Genomic DNA, 23,411 nt, shown 5'->3' on the forward strand with positions numbered 1-23,411 from the left:
ATGATTAAAAAAGAGCAGTCATATATTATCGTACTGCTCAGTGTAGCGATAAAAAAAAACTTTTTAAGTGTCCAGTTTTGAAAACATTTTGTAACGAGGCTCGAACACTGGGTACGATATGTTACACTGAATAAGCCCTCTACTAATTGGAAAAGGTTCGAACACAAAATTGCGTAGATTTTCGACCCCAAAAAGCTAGGTCTTGGTGAAAGTCAAGTACATCGTCGGTCGCACCACCAGGTGACATCGTGTGCACAATGACAATAGGCGATACGTCACTTCGTAGTGCACCCGACGATATGATGTTTTATTGCGCAATGGATAAACGGACCTTAGACAACAGACTAACTACATCTGACCAAGAGGGGGCGCCATCCATCATGTACTGGGGCCACAGACATATAAACACATAGACCGCCAGTCGTGCGCGTAAAACTGTGATTTGAAAAAGTATGGGCAAAACGCTTGTTAACAGCACGCGTTACCGATTGACGCGCGTTCAATGCAGATACGCACTTAGTACCGTACATACACACAGAACATAATTTCTTGAGTTAAAAAAAGCTGTTCTACTCACAATCCGATTGAAAAAAATTGTGCACGTTATTGTTTTTTAACACATTAAGCACACTAGGGATTTTTTTTACAATCGAAAAATAACTGCATAGAATTTGTTTAATGGAATAGTTTGGGTATGTGTAAAATCCCTATACCAAGAGGTGAATTTGCCCATAGTTTGGATTTTAGTCGGGCGCCGCGAAATCAAGAAATGCGTGTGTAGTTTCGAATAGGACCTGGCGGTCTATGTGTTTATATGTCTGTGACTGGGGCTAATTCCAAAGAGCCTCCATGCACAAAAACTTGCCAAGCAAACAACAGGTCACCAGCCAAAATATCATGCGACGCATACAATTCATGGCTGGTACTCGGCTGATCTGTGCTCGGTAAAGAAAATTTACCCGGCAATATTTTCTGTCCAGCAGCTGTAACCAAATTTGGCAATGCGAAAATAACACCACTCGTTTGATAATGTAATTAAGTGCAAATTAACTTGAGCAGAACACAGCTTGCTGCTAGTAATAGAGAGTCTATTGATTGACATGGGTAATGTGCACAGCTGATTATACATGTACATGTACTTGACTGTGCATTTTATTATGCGCTATACGTACCTGTACATGTACTTGACTGTGCATTTAATTATGCTCAATATGTAATATCCAGACAATTAGCTTTGCTGAATGTAATTCAAACAAGAAGATATCAAATTGGAAATTCTGGTACCAACAAGCAAAATATTAGTCCGAGTATATCCCCCGTTCACGTTGTACAACGGAACCCTCTCCGTATCCAAAGTTTGACATATCTGAGCAATGCAAATGTTACATGTATGCAACTCGCGCGCCAGCCAATTGGAGTCGACTTCATTCAAGAAATCGTGATGTCATTTCGAGCAGAATTGGCTAAGTTTGGGCAAGGACCATTAGTCAACTAGTGGTTGGTTTGTGATGTACCTTACGCCTGCGCACTGATAGCAACGTGCGAACGTCTCTAGTCACATGCTGGTCAAAATGTCATCGCAAAACTTCTGGATCCTGGCTCTCTGCTAGCGTTATGAATGCGCGCGGCTATTGGTTACCAGCGATGCAACCAGCCCCAGTAGGTTGGTTCCAAATAGTCGACTAGCGTAGTCAACCATCGTCGACTAGACAGAGTTCGGGCAAGCGCTAGTCAGACTATGGTTAACCATTAGTCAACCATGGTCCTTGCCCGAACTTGGCCATTGTGGACAAAGCTGTTGATTGGTCAATTTGGCTGACATGTTTTTGTAATACAACAGCGGGTTACGGAAGGCCGGATCCAAGGTGCCCACTGAATGGTCAGAATCTCAAGGTCAAGATGCAGCCTTGTTTTGCATAATTAATCGCAAAATCTGCCAGTATATTTATAGACCTTTGCTGTGCAAAGGTCTATTCCATAGACTAGCAAACTATAGACTCTCAAGCCCAAAAAAATGCAAAAAAAAAAAAATGTATTTAATTTCCTTTGCATGCATTACATCAAACAAACAAAAATTAGTAAGAAGTACAAAGAGATGGCCAAAAAACAACCAAAATAATAAAATAAAACATGTGCGTCATTCTGCTTTTCCTCTCGTGAGGACCTCTTCATGAAACTGCAGTTTCATGGTGTCGGTGACAAACCCTCTTAGGGTCTGAACCATCCGGGCCCGGAATTCCCCGTCCTGGTTTACCAGCCGGTTCATGGAGGCAAAGTCTTCCACGATGCACTCGCGGAGTACCGGCTGGAAGTGCTCGTGGAGCTGGTCCCGCTGCTCTTTGCTAAGCTCCGTCAGGAGGTCGGTTACCGGCCGACAGGTGCCTTTGTACTTCCACCGGGCCATCACGCTTCCTAGCGCGCCACCTGGCAGTATAAACAACAGAAGATAACGTCACTTCAACACGACAAATATATTCAACCCCAACTATCCTCAATCAATGTTGTTGTGGAGTCTATGGCACGACCTCACAAGTGCACACGGTCACGTGTGGTCTAGCGGTAGGGCACAGGAGTCATGAACGTGAGATTGTGGGTTCGAGCCCCGCCGTGGCCACGCGTGTTGTGCCCTTGAGTAAGGCGCTTTACCTCAATTACTCCTCTCAACCCAGGTGTTAAATGGGTACCCGCATTATTCAATGCTGGGAAGGTAACAGACTCGCTGTGGAGGAGGTGTGGCGATCCCCCCGCAGCAGCATTTCATGGACTCGAGTCTGGCCCAATCGTTTCGAGAGATGGGCACTCTGTTCCTGTGAACACAGGTTCGTGCCCCCCCCCCCTTTCACAAGTCCAAGACAAGTTAACCACAGGTCATCCCAATCAGGCTAAAAGCTATTCAAATTTACTGTAACAAAGGCATTCCTTCAATGTATACTTGTTACCAGGCCTGTGGATGCCTTGAGATGCACTGACAAGACAACTGTCAATTTGCCAAAATCCGACGTATGAAACTGACAGATTTAAGACTGCGACTTTTACTTCACATGTAAATAATGTCCTAATTTATGCCACTACAAAGTTCAATAATTGTCACAATTCACGAACAGTGAGAAAAGGACCATTAGCCAATTGCATTGAATTGTTCCAACACAGAAAATTCCTAAGCACATGAATAATTAGATTTTAGCCAAAAAAAACCAACACACACAAAAACAAGAGTCGTCATGGTACAGGTTTTGATGGTCCTCAACTCATTTTTGCAAGGCAATTATGCAATTCACCCCGATCTTGTCAGTGTCAATACATCGATGTACCATATCCAGCAGATCAATTTTAAAATGTCTTCAGGGCAAACAGGATATGATTATGATGACGAAAAGTGGTGAACATGCAAAGTTTTGAAAAGGAAAGGTCGTGTTGAAGTTAGGACAATTAGAACAAATTGATTTTCCTTCCTGTAATAACTGAAAACCAGGGGCAGATCCAGAGAGGTTAATGTGCCAGGGGGCGGAGGGTATGCTGGGGCGGAGGGTGGGCGGAGGGTGTACAGGGGGGGGGGGCAGAAGGGCACTCTCAAGTAAAATATTGCCGAGGGGGGCACTCTCAAGTAAAATATTGCCTAATCTGAGTACATTTCGGTCACTGCTAAGGGTGGGGGGTTGGAAGGTGGGGATAAGGGTGGGGGAGGGGGGTGCCCGTCCTCCCCTCCCCTGGATCCGCCACTGAAAACGTTCACCTTGGCTCAAAATTCAACCATTTTGAAATCATCTCATGAACCAAAATGTGACATTTCTGTTCTCAAAAAAAGAAGAAGACATCTCTGACTCATTTTTAAGCCCTTTCAAATTGAAGACAAAACTCTTCAATTTTACCAAATACATGTATCATACTTTTTATGTACACATATGTAGACTTATATGCAATTGTACCAGCTTCTTCCACCTAAAATTCTGCTCCATTTAAACTGGTTACACCCATCGCAATCTGCTATGAACCCCCCAGAAACATTCCTCATAATTACAAATTATAAAAGGAAGGTCAAGAGCCTCCTTAGTTCGGTCAAAACTCACCATGATACATGTTAAGCTACACATAGACATGATCAAGTCTGCAAACACTGCTGATTTTTTTTGCATTTGTTTAAAAAAATCTTCACGACCAATTTCTTTTTTACAAATCATACAAATTTCCTTTAATTTCCTCTATCTGCTCATTGCCATGAAATCACGAAATGACAGACACTGTCTTATAAATTAATTAAACAAACAGCAATTTTAAGGTTGACATCATGAACCTCCTCACAATTTCAATTTCACACAATATTTTTAGAAAACAAATATATTATATCCAGGGTACATTCTGGGAGCTAGTGCACAAATTTATACATGAAATTATAAGGGAACATCTTGGTGGGAAATTTTTTATTTCTTTATTTACATTTTCGGAGAAACTTCATAAAAAAAATATCATATTGGGAAGTCACACACTTAACCCTAACTCCCTAGCATCTTTTACTAGGAACTGGGCCAAGTCCATCAAAATCCATCAATCACTGTGCGTCTAATACAAAACTGTACATGACATAATGGAATCCACCACTGACGTAGGCCTACTAGTTGACATTCATGGACTTGCTAGACACAGCTTTTATAAAAAAAAGCGGTACAGGAAGCTAGGCAAAATCAATCGGATACGGTTCATACTACATGTACACAACTGGTCATGACGTTCTAAATGTTGCATGGTGTCTGTCAATTTGCCGAAGTCTAGTTCCTGGAATGGACAAGTGCCAAATATTAGATAAGTTGTATACATGCATTGTAAATCTATACAATGTATAAAATAGAAAAGACTTGTGAATAATATTACAATGGCTGCCAAGTGGTTTCAAACAATATGCATGTCAAGTTGTCGACATGTACATGTACTTTGCATATACACTGTAACTAGTGATTAAGTGCATACAGCGTACCAGCATGTTTTTGCAATCTCTGAAGTACTCCAGAGGATATAACGGACCGAAATCTAACAAGGTTGCCATGAAATACGAACTTACATCCAAAGTGGACTGGAAGATTCCCTCGCTATATCCTGGAGTAAATGTTTCAAGTGCTATCCAATTTGTTTATTTAACTTCTATTTTACTGCTTTACCCTAACCCCCATCGGGTATTCCCCAGGTACCCTGCTAAATGCTACAATATCCAACACAACTCAAATGAGAACCCTGCTAAACGCAACAAATTGCAACAGTGGATTATGTTGCATTGCGCAGTGAGCCCAGTGCATACCAGCCTTGGCACCAAGCAGTTACCCTGCTAAATGCAACCAAATGCAATGGATACTCAACCTTGGCACTATGAGCAGTTACCCTGCTAAATGCAACAAAATGCAACAGTGGATTATGTTGTATTGCCTTGGCACTATGAGCAGTTACCCTGCTAAATGCAACCAAATGCAATGGCTACTCAACCTTGGCACTATGAGCAGTTACCCTGCTAAATGCAACAAAATGCAACAGTGGATTAGGTTGCATTGCCACTATGAGCAGTTACCCTGCTAAATGCAACAAGATGCAGCAAAGCATGGGGACTTGAGTTGGCTGCTAAAAGCAACAGTATATATGCAACAACTTTGATACCTTTGTTGCTTTCTGTTGCATTTAGCAGGGTAAGGGTTCATGGATTTCTTTTTTTTACATGTACGACCAACACATTTTGTGACTTACCCATGTCAAAATTTTCTTGTTACAATTTACGATTAAATACATCTATTCTATAGGCCTACCGTACGTGTACTCTTTGTACAAGAAGTTGCCATGCAACACGAGTCATGCATTTAATTGTTAACTAAACAGACAATGTGAGTTTACATTCTACGCTTCTGTTTAAATTCATGGGAAATATTAGAGGGTTCATGAGATGATCTTGGTTAATAACATACAAAAAACCATGTTACACACAAAAAAGCCTGTATAATTAATTGTAGCGCCAATACCAGTTGTAACATTCAAAAGACTTAACATTTTAACATAAATGTTCTGTGTACATGGACGTTATAGACACATTGGCAAATAAAGTGAAAATACAAGTAAAAAGTATTAAATTTCATGTCAGATGACCTGCGTACACAACTGTCACATGATCTACAAAACAGTCACATGTCCTATAGAAATTTCACATAAACTGCACAGACACAACCTCTGCACTATACTAGTGTCACATGACGGTTGACCTGGACTTACATGTGTGTCACATGCCCTACACTAATGTCACATGACCTACACGTGCAAGCAAAGAGCTGTTCCTCTATGGTGCAAGTATGTAGCCATACCGTACATGTATGGTACCCAGGAAAGTGATACGGCTTTTTGAACAATTTTGACATGATAGAGAGATGCATGCATACAGTCATACACACATGTACAAAACAGATTTTGACAAAAATGCAAGCACCATTGGAAACTTCCTAGTGTCTTTTACTAAGTACTGCACCAAGTCCGCCAAAATCCATCACTGACCCTGCTTCACATAATGCTTTTGGACCAAATCCGCTGAAATCCACCACAAGACCACCACTACTACAGGTGGATTTGATGGACTTGGTACTTATGGCTTGTCTACCAAAATCCCCAAAATGGGGGTGGGGGATGGATGTTGATGGAGTTGGGAAGGTTAGGGTTATAATACTATCAAATTTTAGCAAGCAAGCATAAGCAACGAGCGCACCAATTTGGCAATTAAAAAAGTGGAATGTTTCGGTGATATTTGTTGTAAAAATATCTTTTATCACCTAAATTTTCATTTTTTTACTTGAAGGCAAGAATTGCGCGGTATATAGTTGATTAGACTTATTTTCTTGATCATCAAGGGTACTGCAATTGCATAGATTATGCAGACTCCACTAGAACTCGTACCATTCAGCCCTTTACAAATGATACAGTTTCATTTTCCATCAGTAATGTCCATCTTCATGGTAGCTGAAAAGAAATCTTTTAGTCCGTTCAAAGCCTGTACCCTAACAAGGGCGTCACCCATCACTAGCGCAGTCAACATCACGACATCTTGGGCATCAAAGTTCCCGAAAACATTCCGGAAATGGTCGTAGAGCTGCCGCCTCCGCTCGTGATCCATGGCTGTCAAGACGTCGGGGACGGATTGGAACTTGCCATGGGTCGCGTAGGCGCCCATCATGCCCCCAACAGCGCCACCTAGAGGGGAGAGGAAAGTTAGTGTTACATACGCCATACCGGGATGTCCTTCGCGACTCGTGATGCGGTGCTCCCGGGGTGAATGGACTTCCAGCGAAACCTTCACGGGACTGAATGAATGATGGATTGACACTGACTCACAAAGAGTATATAAGGGAAGGGGGGTGGTTGTGTAATGATCTCAATGCAAGAACTGCATTGAGCGCTCTACAATCATAAAGACACATCATATATATTATATACTGGTTGACATATTTATGACGATGATTGCCACGATCAATATTCAAATGGATATGCTCAAATGCTAGCATCTGTGCAATGAGTTTTGGGAAGGGGCACCTACACTGTAGTGCACACACATGTAAGGGAATTTGTGCTTGGCAGGTGTTAAACACTATGTTTAGGACTGGTTGGAGTCTGGATGCTTAGCATCAAGACTCCAACCAGTCTTAAACATAGTGTTTAATACCGACTAAGCACATATTTATTCCCATTCATCAAAACCTTTCGGTCAAAAAAAAAATCAAAACATTTCGGTCCAAAAATCACGTCAAAAATTAAAAATTTCCAATGATTTTGTTCACAAATTTTTCTTCATGTTTTTCGAAACACCCCTCTAGCTATATAATGGAGTGTCCAGCTCGCGAGTAAGACTCCTTTTATGGTGATTAGCGCGCGCACGTTGCGCCTATTGCGTTTGATGTCGCGCAGGTGCAACTGTGGCGAGTGCGTTGTGAATTTATGACTATGAAATACTGACTGCAATAGAAAGAATAATTTAATTCGGTGACAGATGAAATGCTCCATTCCACTCAACGAACATTTCATCTGTCACCTCATGAAATTATTCTTACCATTGCACTCACAAACATTCATTATTTGTATAATAATAATAATATTGGATGGCTTTTTTTCCGGGTATATTGCACTCACTATGACAATATTGCACTCATCTTTGACCCATGCAATATTGTTTTATAGCTCGTGCAATATATTCTTGCTTATGTATTCCCCTTGAAGCCATCCAATAATATATAATTATCTGATTGCTAATACTGCAACAGATGTTTACAAAAAAGAATGTCCTTTGGATCACCTTTACGATTCACGCTAAGTGTTAAAAAAGCTTGGAAGCCACAAAAGTCTCAAAACAAAAAATTACCTGCTTGGCATTTTTACATTTTACATGTTACGTAGTTTTACAAATGAAAAATAAATAATGTACGTTGACATTCTTGTATAATAAAGCTTGCTTATTTCTAATATTTTTTTTCATTAAAAACAATGAAAACAAACTTGACCAGAAACAAAAATACAACAGCATGGTAGCAGCAATGAACATACATGTATAGATATTTAACAAAAAGAGTAGCAATAAATGAGGTACATGTAGATACCGCCAATAAGTGAGTTAAGGGTCATTCTAAAATCTACAGATATGGAGTAAACTTTTTTTTCCTGTCCTTATTACAACTGCACCCGATTTCACGAAGCACTGCGATGCGTCACAACTGGAGTTACGACATGTTACGCGTCGCAACTCGCAACGCGTCGTATCATCCATTTCACATGAGTTGCGATGTGTTGAACGCGTCGTAAGTTCCTTGACAACGGTTTAAATTAAAACACGTCGCAAGTTTCGACGTGTCTAGTAGTCATCGCAAAATAAGAAGAGTCCCTTTCTTAGCCAGTTTAATGCCATAAACATTACATAAACGAGATTATAATACCGAGGCAATGTGTGTAAAGTTGTAAATAGAAAATTCAATGAATAATTATGAATTAGACTGGAATATTGCAGTTGAAATTTACAGTCCACTGAGAGCTTGTTTTCCTTCAAAATTGCATCGCACGACCGCCATTTTGTTTTACGTTTAAACAAATTTCAAGCTGAGATCCGACGACTCTTTGTTGAATATCAGACGACTATTTACTGTACGCTGACTAAATACATGAAACAGTCACCGAGTTGTGCTATAAATACACCTACGACGCGTCGCACTTACGACGTGTTTTGTGATATGGATCGTAGGACGCGTCGCAGCTGTGACGCATCGTAGGGTTATGACACATCGCAGCGCTGCGATGCATCGTAAGTTACGAAGAGTTTGATGAAATCGGGTGCTGACATGTATGAGTTTATAATTCTGATGCTCGCCGTAATGCAGTCATCCTCCAAGAGTGATTATGAATAGCAAACTGCCTACCCAACATATTAAACATTAAAGTCATTCTTTATCAATTATTAACCCTAACTCCCTAGCATGATTCACTAGGAACCATACCCATCCTGGTGAATTCTAACACCACATGTGAAACTGCACCCACATTTTTCTGACTTTGTTTCTGGAGGTGTGCCAACCCAATGTAAAAGACTGTCAGTTTAGGGATACTGTACCCATCCTGACAGATTCCAACAAAACATGCCGTTGGGGTTTGATGGGTTGAGTTCTGTTACGGTTAACTTGAATGGCAAATTGCCAAGTACCACGGTAACAGGGACAGGAAAATGTCGCACTTTAGACCTTAACCCGAACCCCCTAGTACTTCCTCAGGACTACCCTGCTAAATCCAACAGAGTCCAACCAGACTTTCCTGTTCAATCCACTGTGCCTCATTTTCAGTTGTCTGCTGAATCCAAAGGAGTCCAACAATGCGTTATACTGCGGTTCAGTTGCCTGCTGAATCCAACATTTTGCATGAGGAATGTACACAAGGGGTTAACTGCTCAATCCAACAGGCTCCATCGGGTATGTGACATAGTTGGATCCTGTTGGATTCAGCAGGGTTAGGGTTGAATTTATAGAATGACCCATTTATAAACAAAAAGGCAGCAAAAAGAAAACAGCAAGCTAGAAAATTCACATACATGTACTTCAATAATAGTCTTACTCTCTACATTATGCTAAAAAAACGAAAATGTTGAGAACACATAATAAAAGAAAACATGCAAATGAAAGACTCCTTTCCTTTAGAGCCTTACACAGAAAATTATATCATGTGATGATGTGACACGTGATTTCTTCACTACAGACACCACTGAGCAAAACTGCAATCAGCATCAATTGTATCATGAAAAGATGCAGATGTATACATAGGCAAGCAATTTTATGAACCGATGGAAAAAGGAAATGAAACGAGGAAATGCTACAATATACGATGAACATGCAAATGAGATTTAACTGCTTTGAGTTAGTACAATTTCTGCTTTTGTTATTTATTTTTGATGAAATCCGAGCGTGCAACTACAGCACAAAGAATACATTGCGTAGGCCCCTATGCTTTCAATTACAATTCAGCATCACGGACATTACAAATCTGACAATGTTTTGAGGTACTTTAGGAGATCAGGGGTAAAAACCCTGAATATGTACTACAGTAATTCCGGCGTTTAATTAAGGGCTCAGTGAATAAACCTGAACATGTATTTTTATATCTTATGCATCCATCATCTAGTAATGGTCAAGGAGATTACAGACCAGGAGTTTTGCATCATTTCTCTAAATCATTAACCCTAACCGCCCTGAATCCTCCAAAATCCTTTTTGCAAATTGGAGGAATTTGCAGGATTGAGGTTACATGGCCAAAGTGCGTTGCTGATTTCGGAATACGCACTGTGTCAAGGTCTTGGGCCGAACCTTGTGTTGTTTATACTCAGCCGTGAATGCATTTAGTCCTTGATTATACTTGACATCCTCCGCACTGCTCCAGGATGTCATTGCCTCTACCTCAGCCTATTGACAGTCATAGCCGGAGGATTTTGCAGGATTCAGGCAGTGGTCACCCCTCCATTGACCATATTCAAGAAACAATGGAGGAATTTGCAGGATTGAGGCTATGCTATTTTTCCATGAGGCCAATTGGAAGATTTTGCAGGATTGAGGCTACATCCTAGCAAAAAGGCCTAGGGAGTTAGGGTTAACACTAAACTCCCCAACTCCATCAAAATCCATACCTCGTTATCAGGTTATGGTGGATTTTGAGGGACTTGGTCCTGCAGGCCTGGTTTGACTAATTATTGATGGAGTATGATGGACTTGGGCCTGGAGGCCTAAAGCAACGCATGCATTGGAAGCAATGTGATTGATGGTTTTTGGCGGACTTGGTCCACTAATCAGTAAAAGACTCAATTCACACCCTGTGCACAAACCCTATGAGACCGGTATGAAAAATTCCAAGTGTTTTCTCAGTGAATGCTTCAATAGTTTCCCTGCTAAATTTGATTTTTTAGGACATGTTATCGCAATCTGATGACTGACACATGTCTAGGTCATTGCAGGGAAAATTAGTGACGTCCAAGTATGGATTTATTCTTACATGTACGTAGAAAGGGTCACAGCTCCTCGGGACACATTTTTGTATCAGCAAGAGTCAAGAAAATGGAAGAATCCATCCATTATCTTGGAAAATGCAACGATCTTGGGGGTAAAAGTGGGGGGGGGGCCTTCATTTGTCCAAAATGCCTGATGAACTCATTTTCAAAAGATGATAAACTACACGTATTTTTGTTTTTACTTGGCCTTATGAAGCCCGGTTCATACTTCATGCAAAAATGAAAGCGAAGCGAAATTCTTGACGTCAACAATACGTTCGAAGCGCGTCCACCACTGTTGACGTCATGAATTTCGCTTCGCACTTGCTTTCGCGTGAAGTATGAACCGGGCTTAAAGCAAAAGAACCAAAGCGAACACACTCATGCATCCGCCGTTTCTGTGTTTATATAGTCATAAAAATATCCTTACCAACAGCAATGCCGACGGGACCTCCGCAGAAACCACCAATTACCGCCCCGGCCCCCGCCATAGCGCCACCTTTCAGTGTCTCCTTGACTGTCACTTTCAGATTTTCTTCGGTAGCCAGCAAGGCCAGCAGTCTGACGAGTTCTTCTGGTGAGACGGGCATGATGTCTGCTGGTCAGTCGCTTAGTCAAGACTCCGAGATGGTTTTCCGTCGATCAGATGAAGTCACCGGGTATGGGTAATCAGTGTGACAAGGCAATTCTGAAATTATAAACATTCACAACTTAACTCTTTAACCCTAACCACCCTGAATCCTCCAAAATCCTTTTTGCAAATCGGAGGAATTTGCAGGATTGAGGTTACAAGGCAAAAGTGCGTTGGTGATTTCAGAGGACGCACTGTGTCTTGTGCCGGACCTTGTGTTGTTTATGCTCAGCCTGGCATAAATTTAGTCCTTGATTATACTTGAAATCCTCTGCACTGCTCCAGGATGTCACTGCCTCTGCTTCAATCTATCGACAGTCATAGCCGGAGGATTTTGCAGGATTGAGGCAGTGGTCACCTCTCCACGGACCATATTCAAGAAATAACGGAGGAATTTGCAGGATTGAGGCTGTATGCTACATTGCTACTTTTCCATGAGGCCAATTGGAGGATTTTGCAGGATTGGGGCTACATCCTAGCAAAAAGGCCTAGGGAGTTAGGGTTAAGGACGAAGTTTCATTTTCACTTCTACCACTAGCCCGAGTTTTACGTATTTGCTTTTTGTCAGAACTTTCCATTCAATCTAACTGCAAAGAATGCCTGCTACCTAGTATTACTACAGTTGTAATTTATAGGCCCAGAGGCCCCTGGGGGCTCGGACAATTTTACTGTTGGACAACTCGACCAGTGGGACAACTCGAGCATTTGTGCATCAAATGGAAATACAAGTCGTCCGTTGAGACGAGTCGTCCGTAGATACAAGTCGACTCGCAGTTAAAAAAAAAAAAAGAGAAAGTGGGCCAGACATTGGGGGCTGGTACATTGTGCAGGCGTGATGGGTTGGTGGGGCTCGGTCAAAGTTTTATTTTGCAACCGGGCTGGTGATTTTTTGCCATGTCCGGTGGGTGGGTTTGGGGTTGCTTGACATGATGGGATACATGTACAACTATTGGGCTCAGCTCGCTCAGGCCTGACTGATCGGGCTGGGGCTCCTGGAAGATGATCGGGCTTGGCTCGGTTGGGGCTGAGATTTGCGGTGGGTTACCAAGCTGGGTACAAGCTGGGTGATGCGGGCTGGGCTTGGTCTAAGTTACTGATTTTTTTGGCATGCCGTGTCACCGTCAGGGTCATGCTCCACACTGGGTAGCCCCAGAAATGTGGCCAATTTACTGGACTACCTCCGTAAATATAGGCCACACTTGCACCATGTACAAAAACATGTAGAACTTTTTGAAAATTTTTGATTTTTGAAAAATTTTGCCACACAAGTAGTGGGGCTACACGCTACCAATAACATACAACGCCTCGCTCAGTCCTCAAATTGTCTCTACGTCAAAGTCGACTTGTCTCAACGAATGACAGGGTTTGTCATGTTAATCTTGAGTTGTCGCAACGGTCGAGTTGTCTCAATGACAACGGCCCCTGCCCTGCACTGTATGGTTAAAAGTTACGAAGTGGCTATCGTTACGGCAGCCGTTGTTTAGCGCCCTCTACGATACTTTTTTGATACGCACGCAGGTATATAATTATTTGTTTCCCCATGTTTTAGCGAGCAGTGCGACAGCTCAGTCGATAGAGGGTGGGATTTTGCACCGCGAGGTTGCACTCAAATTTTTTTCCTTTTCTAACCTGAGGCTTTGGAGGATTTTTTTTAATAAAAGGGAAATAAAGTCCGAATTTCATAACGTTCAAATTCACTTTTTTTCCTTCTAATTTTATATTTTCTTCTCATGTTTTTATACAAGTTTCGGCACAATTGCAGAATACCCCGCCACTCGATCTATCCACCTCGTAGCCGGCTACGAGGTCGAGGTCACGGTTGGTTGACCTCAATAAACAGTCTCAGTGCTACTCATGTTCTATGCGTCATGCTCCATTGCACTCCCACTTCGTAACCGCGTAGCCGCCAACAGGGTAGTTGGTTTGGACTTAGAATTTTTTCAGCAACTCCCATTCCTTTTGTGTTGCTTCGTTCTCAAATAATGGACCCCAACTCAGTATCCACGTAGCTGGCAATGGGCTTGAATTGTTTCTTTTCCAGTGATTCCAACCTCGTAGCCAGAGAATTTAGGGGTGTGTTTCCGAGTGGCGGGGTATTCTGCAATTACTTCCAAAGTTGCAGTACTACCGTAACGATAGAAAATGGGAAATGCGTTACGGCTGCCGTAACGATAGCCACTGCGTAAAAGTTAAATTCACATGCAAGAGTCATCAAACTCAAACACCACTATTTAACTAAACACTATTCACTAACATAAGTAACAACATTCAGCAGTCAGGTGATTTCAAAAAGTTGAAATAGAAAAACAGTGTCACGACACTATTCGTCATGTCAATCAACAGTGATCAATGACTGTCAAGACTAAAATTATAAAATTTAATAATATCATTTAATATGACGGCGTGCTTCTTCTACATTCTCACCATGCTCACCGAGATTACAGATTTACCTGTTTTTGTTCTGATATTCGAGCTGTTGTAAGCTAGAACTAGAAGCACATTTTCAGCCTCCAGAAAACCCACAAGTGCCACAAAAACTTCGAAACACACTGGTCATCACAACACCTCGCTAAAATTAAAATCGTTGACGTGGAAATTTAAGAAAAGCATGGCGCGCGACCTCTAGCGACAAGTACTTCCGGGCAAAAAAATGACAACGGGGCAATATTGCATATTCATGAGGCGCAGCCGCAATTCGCTCATGAATATGTTAATATTCATTAGGCTAAATATAGCCTTATTTGCCTAGCCACTCAATCTGTTTTGGCTATTTTTTTACACAGGAAGATGAATCATACGGAGTGTATTTTTGTTCCAGGCCGACTAGACGATTTATTTGTGTTCGTTAAAAGCACATCTTTGCTATAAAACCCCATTAAAGTTGATTTTTAAGGTGAAAAATTCGACCCTGTCAAATTATGACAGCCAGCAGCTGTGCGATTGGAGAGTGATCACGATCCGTATCACGTGCAATTGTTTGGGTTGTACCACTATCGAAAATAACAGGGGTAACATTATTATAAAATCAAATTTATCTCGGAAGTACAAACATCTTGATTTTAATTATGACAGTAGAATTTAAACAGTACAGTTAAAGCTAAGATAAAAATAAAAAGAGTTCAAAAAATAGATTTGTTTCACGGTACTTTGCTCTGTAATTCGATACTTGCATGAAAGGACCCTGCTATAAATGTTGGTATCGACCAAATTGTTTACAAGCCTTGGAGAACGTCACGTACGCGTAAATCAGCTGGTCGCTACTCCGCCGATGTCAACAAACCGATCCGCCACAAAAACCGATCTTGCACAATATTGCGCCATTTTTTAACGACATTTTTAGTTGTCCAAGTGTACATATTTTCACCCGTGTTGATTGGCAGTATCACCGAGGAACCACTGGGCTATATTAGAAAGGTAAAAATGACGATTTAATTGCTGTTTTAGTTGAGAAAAACAGATAGATTATATCCAGTTTTGTCGGATCTAGACTACGACAGTGGAATTGTGGGCGGGGACGTCGGTGTACGTACGGCCGCAGCCCGCTGTATTCACACGGTCGCGGCTGGAGAGCTGGGCAGGGTCATTTAGAATGACATTCTTTCACAACAAGCAAAGGATATATGCATTTGAAGATTCTTATATCGTTTCATTAAAAAGGTGCTATATTTTTGTACATGAGGTAAATACCAAAACAGATCATTTGTATATGACATAGGCTAGGTCTAAACTGATTTGTGTTTACTGCAGGCAAAAAAATGTAATATATTTTGCTTGCAAACTGCATAATTCGTAAATTGTAGTTGATGTAGACCTGTAAAAAAAATGCGCATTTAATACTGCCAGTTTTTGAGTACTGCTAAAAAAAACAGGTCTAACTTGCTTTCATAGTTTGTTTGTATTTATACTGGAATTGACTGACCTGGTATTTTTCACGAAAATGCTTTTTGTCGGCCTGAGCTAAACTAACTTTACATGTTATGTTTTCTTTTTCCAATGAGGGGCTGCTGCAGTGGTTTTTTTCTTATTATTTAAATTTGATTATTTTATCATTGGCCAAGTCTTGTTCTTGATCTTAAAGATAAGATTAAAAATAGTGAACTCTCGGGTATAGCATCATACCCTAGCCCTGACTTAGAAATGTTGCTTGTAATAAAACTAATATTTATTATTTTTGAAAAAAAAAATTAGCTGAGAAGAAAATCACAAGCATTGCATTTTGAGTTGAATTAACTTGTTTTCTCAGCACATACATGATGTATAGTTCCTGTGCTTAATTGGTCAATTTGCAAGCACACAAAAGATGCACTACTTTACCATTGATGACAAGATGACAATAGGGGTCTTAGGAATGACAAGTGCAATTGTGATTGGTCGGGAGTCTTTAGTAATCCACCAATGAAATAGACTATGTACATGTGATGTGAAGTGGACCATCACGTGCAGTGCGCATGCCTCAATCAGTGGACATGTATACATGTATTGTGTACATGTAGCTTTGAATTGCATACAAATGTGACTGACAAGATTAACAGAAACTTTGTAAACAAGTATGAAGAGGATTTGGTCTTGCCTCAGCTGGGAGACGAATTTATGCGGTTAGGTCCGAACAAAACCTGTCAAAGTTGCAAAAAGTGATATTCAAATATACCCCTCAGACGTTTTTTTCCCCTGCTGTTTTCATACAAAATGCAAGAAATCCAAGACCAGTGCATTTTTTGTCTCACATATAACTTAAACTTTCAGGCCTAAAATATACCCAAACTTCTCATGAACACAACTATTTTTTTTCTGCTGTTAAGAGACATTAAGTTTTGTCCTTGACCATTTGTCACGATGTCTGGATCAGTGTTTGATGCATACATGATACCATTAATAGTTTTATAGGATGTTCAGGAAATGGGATCATACCCAGATTACAGCCCAGGTTGGCACCCGGACTGCAGACTCTGCATACGTGACTAAGCAGTGGGCGTGGTCACAGCAATTTGAAGAGGGCGTTCTGCATGGGAAGTTGCAGTGCCAACAATCACAGTTACTGTTGTTTGTTGGACCCTAAAAAGTCAGAGAGCTGCTGTACTTTTTTTTCACAGTTTGGCTCAAACAGAGAATAATTCAGCTTAAAAAGAGCTTCAAAATTCCATCATGTGTGATGATTCATGCAGTCAGGGTGGTTGCTGGGCCAACCATCACATTCACAGCCACCGTTTTTTATCTGTTGGACAATGAAGGTCACAAAGGGTCTGGGTTTTTTCAGTTTTGGTAAATTTATGTGTTTGGTAAAATGTGCTTGTATAACAAGTGAATATTTTCAAAATGAAAGCACTTTCAACTTTCATAATGGCAGATTGTTGCAGTTGAAGTAGTTCATAGCAGCTTATTGAATGTTCCAGTCTGACTTTTGATCAACAGGTTTTGTCATGTAGTCCAAAGGTCTTGGCTACTTGCCAAAATGTAAAAAAAAAATACCCGCAAAAACCTAGCAATTTGCAAAATGTAACAATGTTCCCTATACATACTCCAGACTGTTGAATAGAAAATGCAGACGCTGGATTAGACCTTTGCTAGTCAGTTCTGGGGAATGGCCTTAATCCAGAGGCTCCAGACAGGTATGGGACAGGAATCAAGTCTGTACATGCAAGGTTCCCCAATAGACCTGGTTAAGTCAACAAAAGACCTGATATAACAATGCATCTATACTGTGTGCAGGGGTCTATTATGTAGGGCAGGTTGATGAATGCAAACTGTCCAGCTGGCACATATCCTTGAATGATTGTAAACCACGGATATATCAATACAATGTGCCCACTATGTAAATCATGAGCTCTTAAAAACATTACTTACATAATTTAAACTAGAATCCTGTCTCAGTCAGTGGCTCGCCCAGGATTTGGCTTTAAGGGGGGGGGGGGGGGGGGCTCACAATTTGCTTGTCAAATTTTTAGTTTAACTTTTTTTCATAAAATGTTGCCAACATTTTGGGCCGCAGAATTTTTTTTTTGGGGGGGGGGACTATTTTGACGTTGGTGGCACCACTTACACCCCCATTATACTACTTGAAAATAGGCCACATACATATCACCACTTGAGGTCAAAACATGGACTAAACAAAACAAATTTGACAACCTCTTTGGGGGAGGGGCTCAAGCCTCCCGAGGCCCGCCCCCCCCCCCCCCCCCCCCCCCCCACCTTGGGTGCACCACTGTCATGTGTACATTTTTATCATTGCTGACGCTCGCGTGAAGACGCCATGGCTTTGTATAATATCCAAAATAAAGTTAGCCAAGCGTACTTCACGCCATACGCAAGGAAACCAGTATGCGCATGTGATGCAGGTCCTGTCCACTCGGCTATCAAAAGTAGTCAAAAAGTGTCATCAACTGTTTGTGCACATAGTCCATTAGATTATATTGGACTTCTCAGGAGCCAATGTGACGGAATACCGCTTAGCAAGGTTTTTGTGCTTAGCAAAAATAGTCAAGAGTACCAATTAACAGCAATGAACATGACATAGGTTTTTGGCTGGTAACCGGTTGTGAAGCAAATCTCTCAAATGCGCTTAGCAGAACTATGTGCTAACAGCTAACAGCTTCTTAAAATAAGCTTAGACCATAAGCAAAATACTTGAAAACTGGTTTGGGTTAACGTCCAAGTTGCACACAGACCCTTACAGTTGAACTTTTTCATTTTTCAGTTTCCAATAGTCGCAATCAAACTCCAGCATCAACAGTTATCCTCCAGCTCAGCTAGCCATCCACCTCGCAGCCGTTCATTCTTCATTCTTGCGAACCTACCTACCTACCAATCAGTATGCTTAGCGGTCTTGCCGAGTACATCTTTGGCAGTGCTGCCACCGGAGAGGCGGAGCCTACGTCCGCCGAGGGGGCGGGCACGAGACCGAGCGCTAGCATGCAGCTCACCTACGCGGAGGATGACTGGGTGCTCGTCGATGTCACCAGTAGGTTCCTGAATTTTGGCTTCTTTTGAGTTATTGACACCCCTTCTTGAACCCTTTTATTCCTGTACCCGGGATAAACTGGGTAACATTGTACATCTTTAGATCCACACCGGGGATATCCCGGGTTACATACATGTGGGGTTTAACTATGTGTCAAGTGGTAGTGAAAAGGTTCAACACTTTTTTCTTTCTACCAGAATTGTAGCTGAGTCCATCTCCAGTCATCCAGTCGTAGTGCAAGTCACAAGCTATCCAAATGACTGTGACAAAAGCATTCTGTTGTAATTGTTCATCCCCCATTGTTTGTGACCGGACTTGTGATTTACTTTTGACTGGACTTGTGATGGCCTTGCGCTGGACTCGGCTATAACACTGCTTTCCGCATATATTTCTGTCCCCATGCATGGAATTAATACAATAATAAGGTTGATAACATCACTGCCTGCCAGTGACAACAATTATTTTTTTTGGGGGGGGGGGCAGAGATTTGTATTCATAAAATTGTATATTTTATAAAACAAATTTCGTCAGAACCTACTAGGGAAAGATTCCCATATCTGGCCATCACTTGTCACACTGTGCCCACGCCGAATGAGACTGGTCTGACAATTTCTAAGTGTTTTCTCAGTAAATTCGTCAATATTTTCCCTGCTTAATTTGACTTTTTAGGACATATTATCACTTTCTGATGGCTGATAGGTCACTCAAGGGAAAAATGAGTGATGGCCAGATATATGGGAATCTTTCCCCTACGAGACCAATTTGATCTACAGAGGCTTTGTTTCATGTGTCCAATGTGGAAACGGCGAGTGCGTGATGGCAAGATATTCGCATTGATGAGTGATAAACTAATGATTTTTGTTAATTTTCTTGCCTCTAAAAACAAACTAGCTACAAACAAGGTGTCAATCATTTTCCGAACACTGAAAATTCTGTTCAAATACGAATTCTATTTAATGCCAAATTTGCTTTTAAAGACCTGATTTTTTTTATTAGTTTGGCTCCATCCCCATTTCACATTCAAACCAAACTGCAAATTAATGTTCAAAAATGAATTCTATTTAATGCCAAATTTGCTTTTAAAAACCTGATTTTTTTTTAACCAATTTGGCTCCATCCCCATTTCACATCCCAACCAAAATGCAAACATCTTACTTGAAAATTCTCATTTACACAAAATGTGTTGGCATGCTTCTTTAAATAATAAGAAATTATAGGCGTGGCATCCATTTTGCATTCAAGATAGGAGCATGCTACACTCACTTTTCAAAATGCTCGTGTCTCTCTTCCTAGCTTTCGTTAGAAGATTCTAGACCAACAGTCGGGAATCTATTTTAATTAAAAAAATTGAAATTCCCCAAGCACTACACTTGTATCTTTATTGATTACGGAAGGTCATCGGCTGACCTCATGGCATGATGAGCTCGTCTATTGGCTCGCCAGCGCGTACGTACGCCGCAGGACTTCATAATGCAATTTTGTGCCTGCGATTACTCGCCATTGAAGCTCTTAATGCAGGGATAATGGGGGATCCAGCGAGCACTGATGTTAATACTGTAAGGTGGCATATTGTTCTGACCTTACTAATACACTTAGTGTTGGTTAATTGGCGTGAAATAATAATGGTGCTGCTTTGTGGTCTTCCATGATAGACCTTGCCCTGCCTAAATGCACGGATGACTGAAAATTCCATGTCACTGCCGTTTTCAAAAACAAAACAAAACAAACAAAGCTAGAATTGGCTTTAAATTAAAATTCAGAAATTTTATCCAACCACTAGCAAATTAGTCATTCTGTACTTATTTTGGGCTGAGGAGAATTAAGTTAATGTTTTTCTCTACCGGAACGCAGTCTACCTTCCCATGTACACATGTTTCTGACGTGTATTAAAAAAAAAACACGAAGAAGGCTTTTCAGGAATTCCTACTTTCATTGTTAATTGTAATTTCATTCCATTTTGAAAATTCGAAATCAATTCCACAAATAACGTTGAACAAATTATGACAAATGATTTGTAGCCTCACTTTTGATACACATTATAGATCTATTGATCATGTCTACTAAACACTTTCAGATGCAGCAGCCAGAATATTTCTAGATTTGTGTAGGTTTGTACTCAAATTACAGTGTATGTGGAAGCTACATACTGTAGATCACAACTGCATGTGAAGCATTTGAAACCGAAAGGGTATAAACGGTGATATTTGTTCCTGTATCAGTTGTTCAGTTGCACATTGAAAATGGGAAAGTTGGTACAATTATCAGTGAATGCAAATGATTAATTGTGTTTATTTGTTGTATCGATCAGATAGCCCCAAGCGAGCTAAGGAGTCCCACCCGAGTCACGGAACCCCACCCCTAGGGATCCCCATCCCCCCTCAGCTGGAGGAGAGCTGGCTGGTTACCCCTCCCCCGTGCTTCACCGCCGGGGGCAGATCCCCCCAGGAACTTGCCACGAGTCCCATGGAGAACCTTCTCATTGAGCACCCGAGCATGTCTGTGTACGGACCCCGTAACGGTGGCAACCACACCACGGTAATGCGAGCCAGAAGGACCAATCAGCACGAAGCGAACGCGAGTCAGGTTGCCAAGCGGCCCAAGCCGCGGAACCTGCGGGTGCGCAACGCTGAGCCCCCGCGCCGGGCCGCCGCCGTGGCCGCCCGGCTGGGTCTGGAGAACCCGCCGAACTTGGCAGCTATCCAAGAGGCGGAGACCATGCAGCGAGAGAAGAGGGGGTCACTCAGCAGGTCAAAGGTCGAGCGGCACAATAAGGCCTACCACCAGCAGAGTCGCTCTGGAAAGCGCCACTATCGTCAGAACGTGTCCGGACGGCACTCCCGTGTCACCTACAAGCAATGCTAGTGATCAACACAAAATCCTTACGCCTCTTCGCACTGGGGAAAAAAATTCAAGTTTCAAACCTAAAATCTCTGATCTACACTTTCTGGTGAAGTCTCAATTTCATGTCATATTTCTCTTTAAAAAAAACAATAAAACAAAGTTGTAAGGATTTTCTAAGCATGTGTCATCACAATCTTTTCCAAACCAAAAAAAAAAATTTGAAATTGTTTCAAAAGAAATTTTATTTAGAAATATTAGAAGATCGATGGTTCATCCAGGGTAACCCTTAGATTTTTGTAGATACATACTAATTGCCGGTGGAGTGTGGTGATGTTTTTAACTGTTTATATTCCAAAAAATCGATAAATTCACTTAATATATGCCATATTTATTATCAGATTTATATTTTAGTCATATTGCTAGTTTTAGTCATGTAAGTAGCTAGTAGTTTTAGAGAACAAAAAATGAAAGAATCCAAGGGCATTAATGGATAGTTTTTGTGTCAAATTTAGAGAAACACATTTGTTAAGCTCTAATAATGAAAATTCAGACAAAGACGTATTAATAGAATGGAAAGTTGTTCATGAAATAAGGTTTAACTTTGTGGAGTGCTTTTGAATATTTTTTTTTTAATTTACTTTTGGGATTGTAGTTTGTGTTCTTTTTTTTACCAAATTCTGAAAAAAATAGCCATAATCAATAAGCAAAAAAAAAGAATGCCAAAGTTGGATTTGGAAATTACAATAGTGCTATTTAATCAAAATCTTCATTGAAGTTGCCAAGGTTTGCCGTTTTTTCATGCTTTGAATTCAAATTCTCCATAATTTTAAAGTCATTTTCAGTAAACCAAATGCCGAAAAGATTCCTGTTCAAATTGCTGGCTTTAACTTAAAGCCAGCCTGTCACAGTCAACTGTATTGTTTGTTTGGTTTTTTTTCTTCAGTTTTCTTTATTTTCAGCTTGTAATAATATGACAAGTGTGTTGATTTCACAGCGTATTCTTTGTGATTCATGTCTGAGTTCGGAATCTACCTAGTGGGGCAGATAGGGGAGACATTTGGGGGAATTGTGCCTTTGATGATACAAGCATGGCATTTGGCACACAGTCTGAGTATGTCTCAAGAAATACATCGCAGATTTGTCCTTTGAAAAAATATAGGTAGAATAACAAGCAATTTTCAAAATTTTCAAAATGGCTGCCATTGCTTGATATTCTACCTTATATTTTCAAAGGACAAATCTGTGATGGTCCTGTAGGCAAATATCTTTCTCATGACATCTGACTGTGTGCCATTGCCATGCTTGTATCATCAAAAGCACAATCCCATCACCTATCTGCCGTACTAACATACACCCTCAGGTAATTAAAACAAGAAAACAAGGAAAAATTGTCTTTCAAATCAAGTTACTGTCTGTGAATTTCGAATGTTTTGTGGGTATTTCAAGTTTTCCGCTAGACAAAGTCA

The 23,411-nt window shown here is 40.9% G+C and overlaps 2 protein-coding genes across 3 annotated transcripts; one reads left to right on the top strand and one right to left on the bottom strand.

The window, feature by feature from the left end:
• Positions 1-1,779: 1,779 nt before the first annotated feature.
• LOC119739240 (protein C19orf12 homolog) lies at positions 1,780-14,802 on the bottom strand. 2 transcript variants are annotated; one of them, XM_038214096.1, is made up of 3 exons: positions 14,600-14,792; positions 11,949-12,206; positions 1,780-2,424 (listed from the first exon to the last, which is right to left on the bottom strand). In XM_038214096.1, the coding sequence occupies exons 2-3, from the start codon at positions 12,106-12,108 to the stop codon at positions 2,138-2,140; spliced, it is 447 nt and encodes a 148-aa protein (XP_038070024.1). In that variant the 5' UTR covers positions 12,109-12,206; positions 14,600-14,792; the 3' UTR covers positions 1,780-2,137. The 2 variants fall into 2 exon arrangements, with proteins under 2 accessions (XP_038070024.1, XP_038070025.1); XM_038214097.1 differs by lacking the exon at positions 1,780-2,424 and adding an exon at positions 6,586-7,206 and having other exon boundaries at positions 14,600-14,802.
• A 571-nt stretch (positions 14,803-15,373) lies between these two features.
• On the top strand, positions 15,374-22,539 carry LOC119739239 (tumor protein p53-inducible nuclear protein 2-like). Its single transcript, XM_038214095.1, has 3 exons — positions 15,374-15,563; positions 18,841-19,104; positions 21,413-22,539. Exons 2-3 carry the CDS (start codon positions 18,957-18,959, stop codon positions 21,964-21,966), a joined length of 702 nt encoding a protein of 233 aa, XP_038070023.1. The 5' UTR covers positions 15,374-15,563; positions 18,841-18,956; the 3' UTR covers positions 21,967-22,539.
• The last annotated feature ends 872 nt before the right edge of the window (positions 22,540-23,411 follow it).

This window comes from Patiria miniata, unplaced genomic scaffold (genome assembly GCF_015706575.1).
Source record: "Patiria miniata isolate m_02_andy unplaced genomic scaffold, ASM1570657v1 HiC_scaffold_30, whole genome shotgun sequence".
In the NCBI taxonomy this organism is placed as follows: domain Eukaryota; kingdom Metazoa; phylum Echinodermata; class Asteroidea; order Valvatida; family Asterinidae; genus Patiria; species Patiria miniata.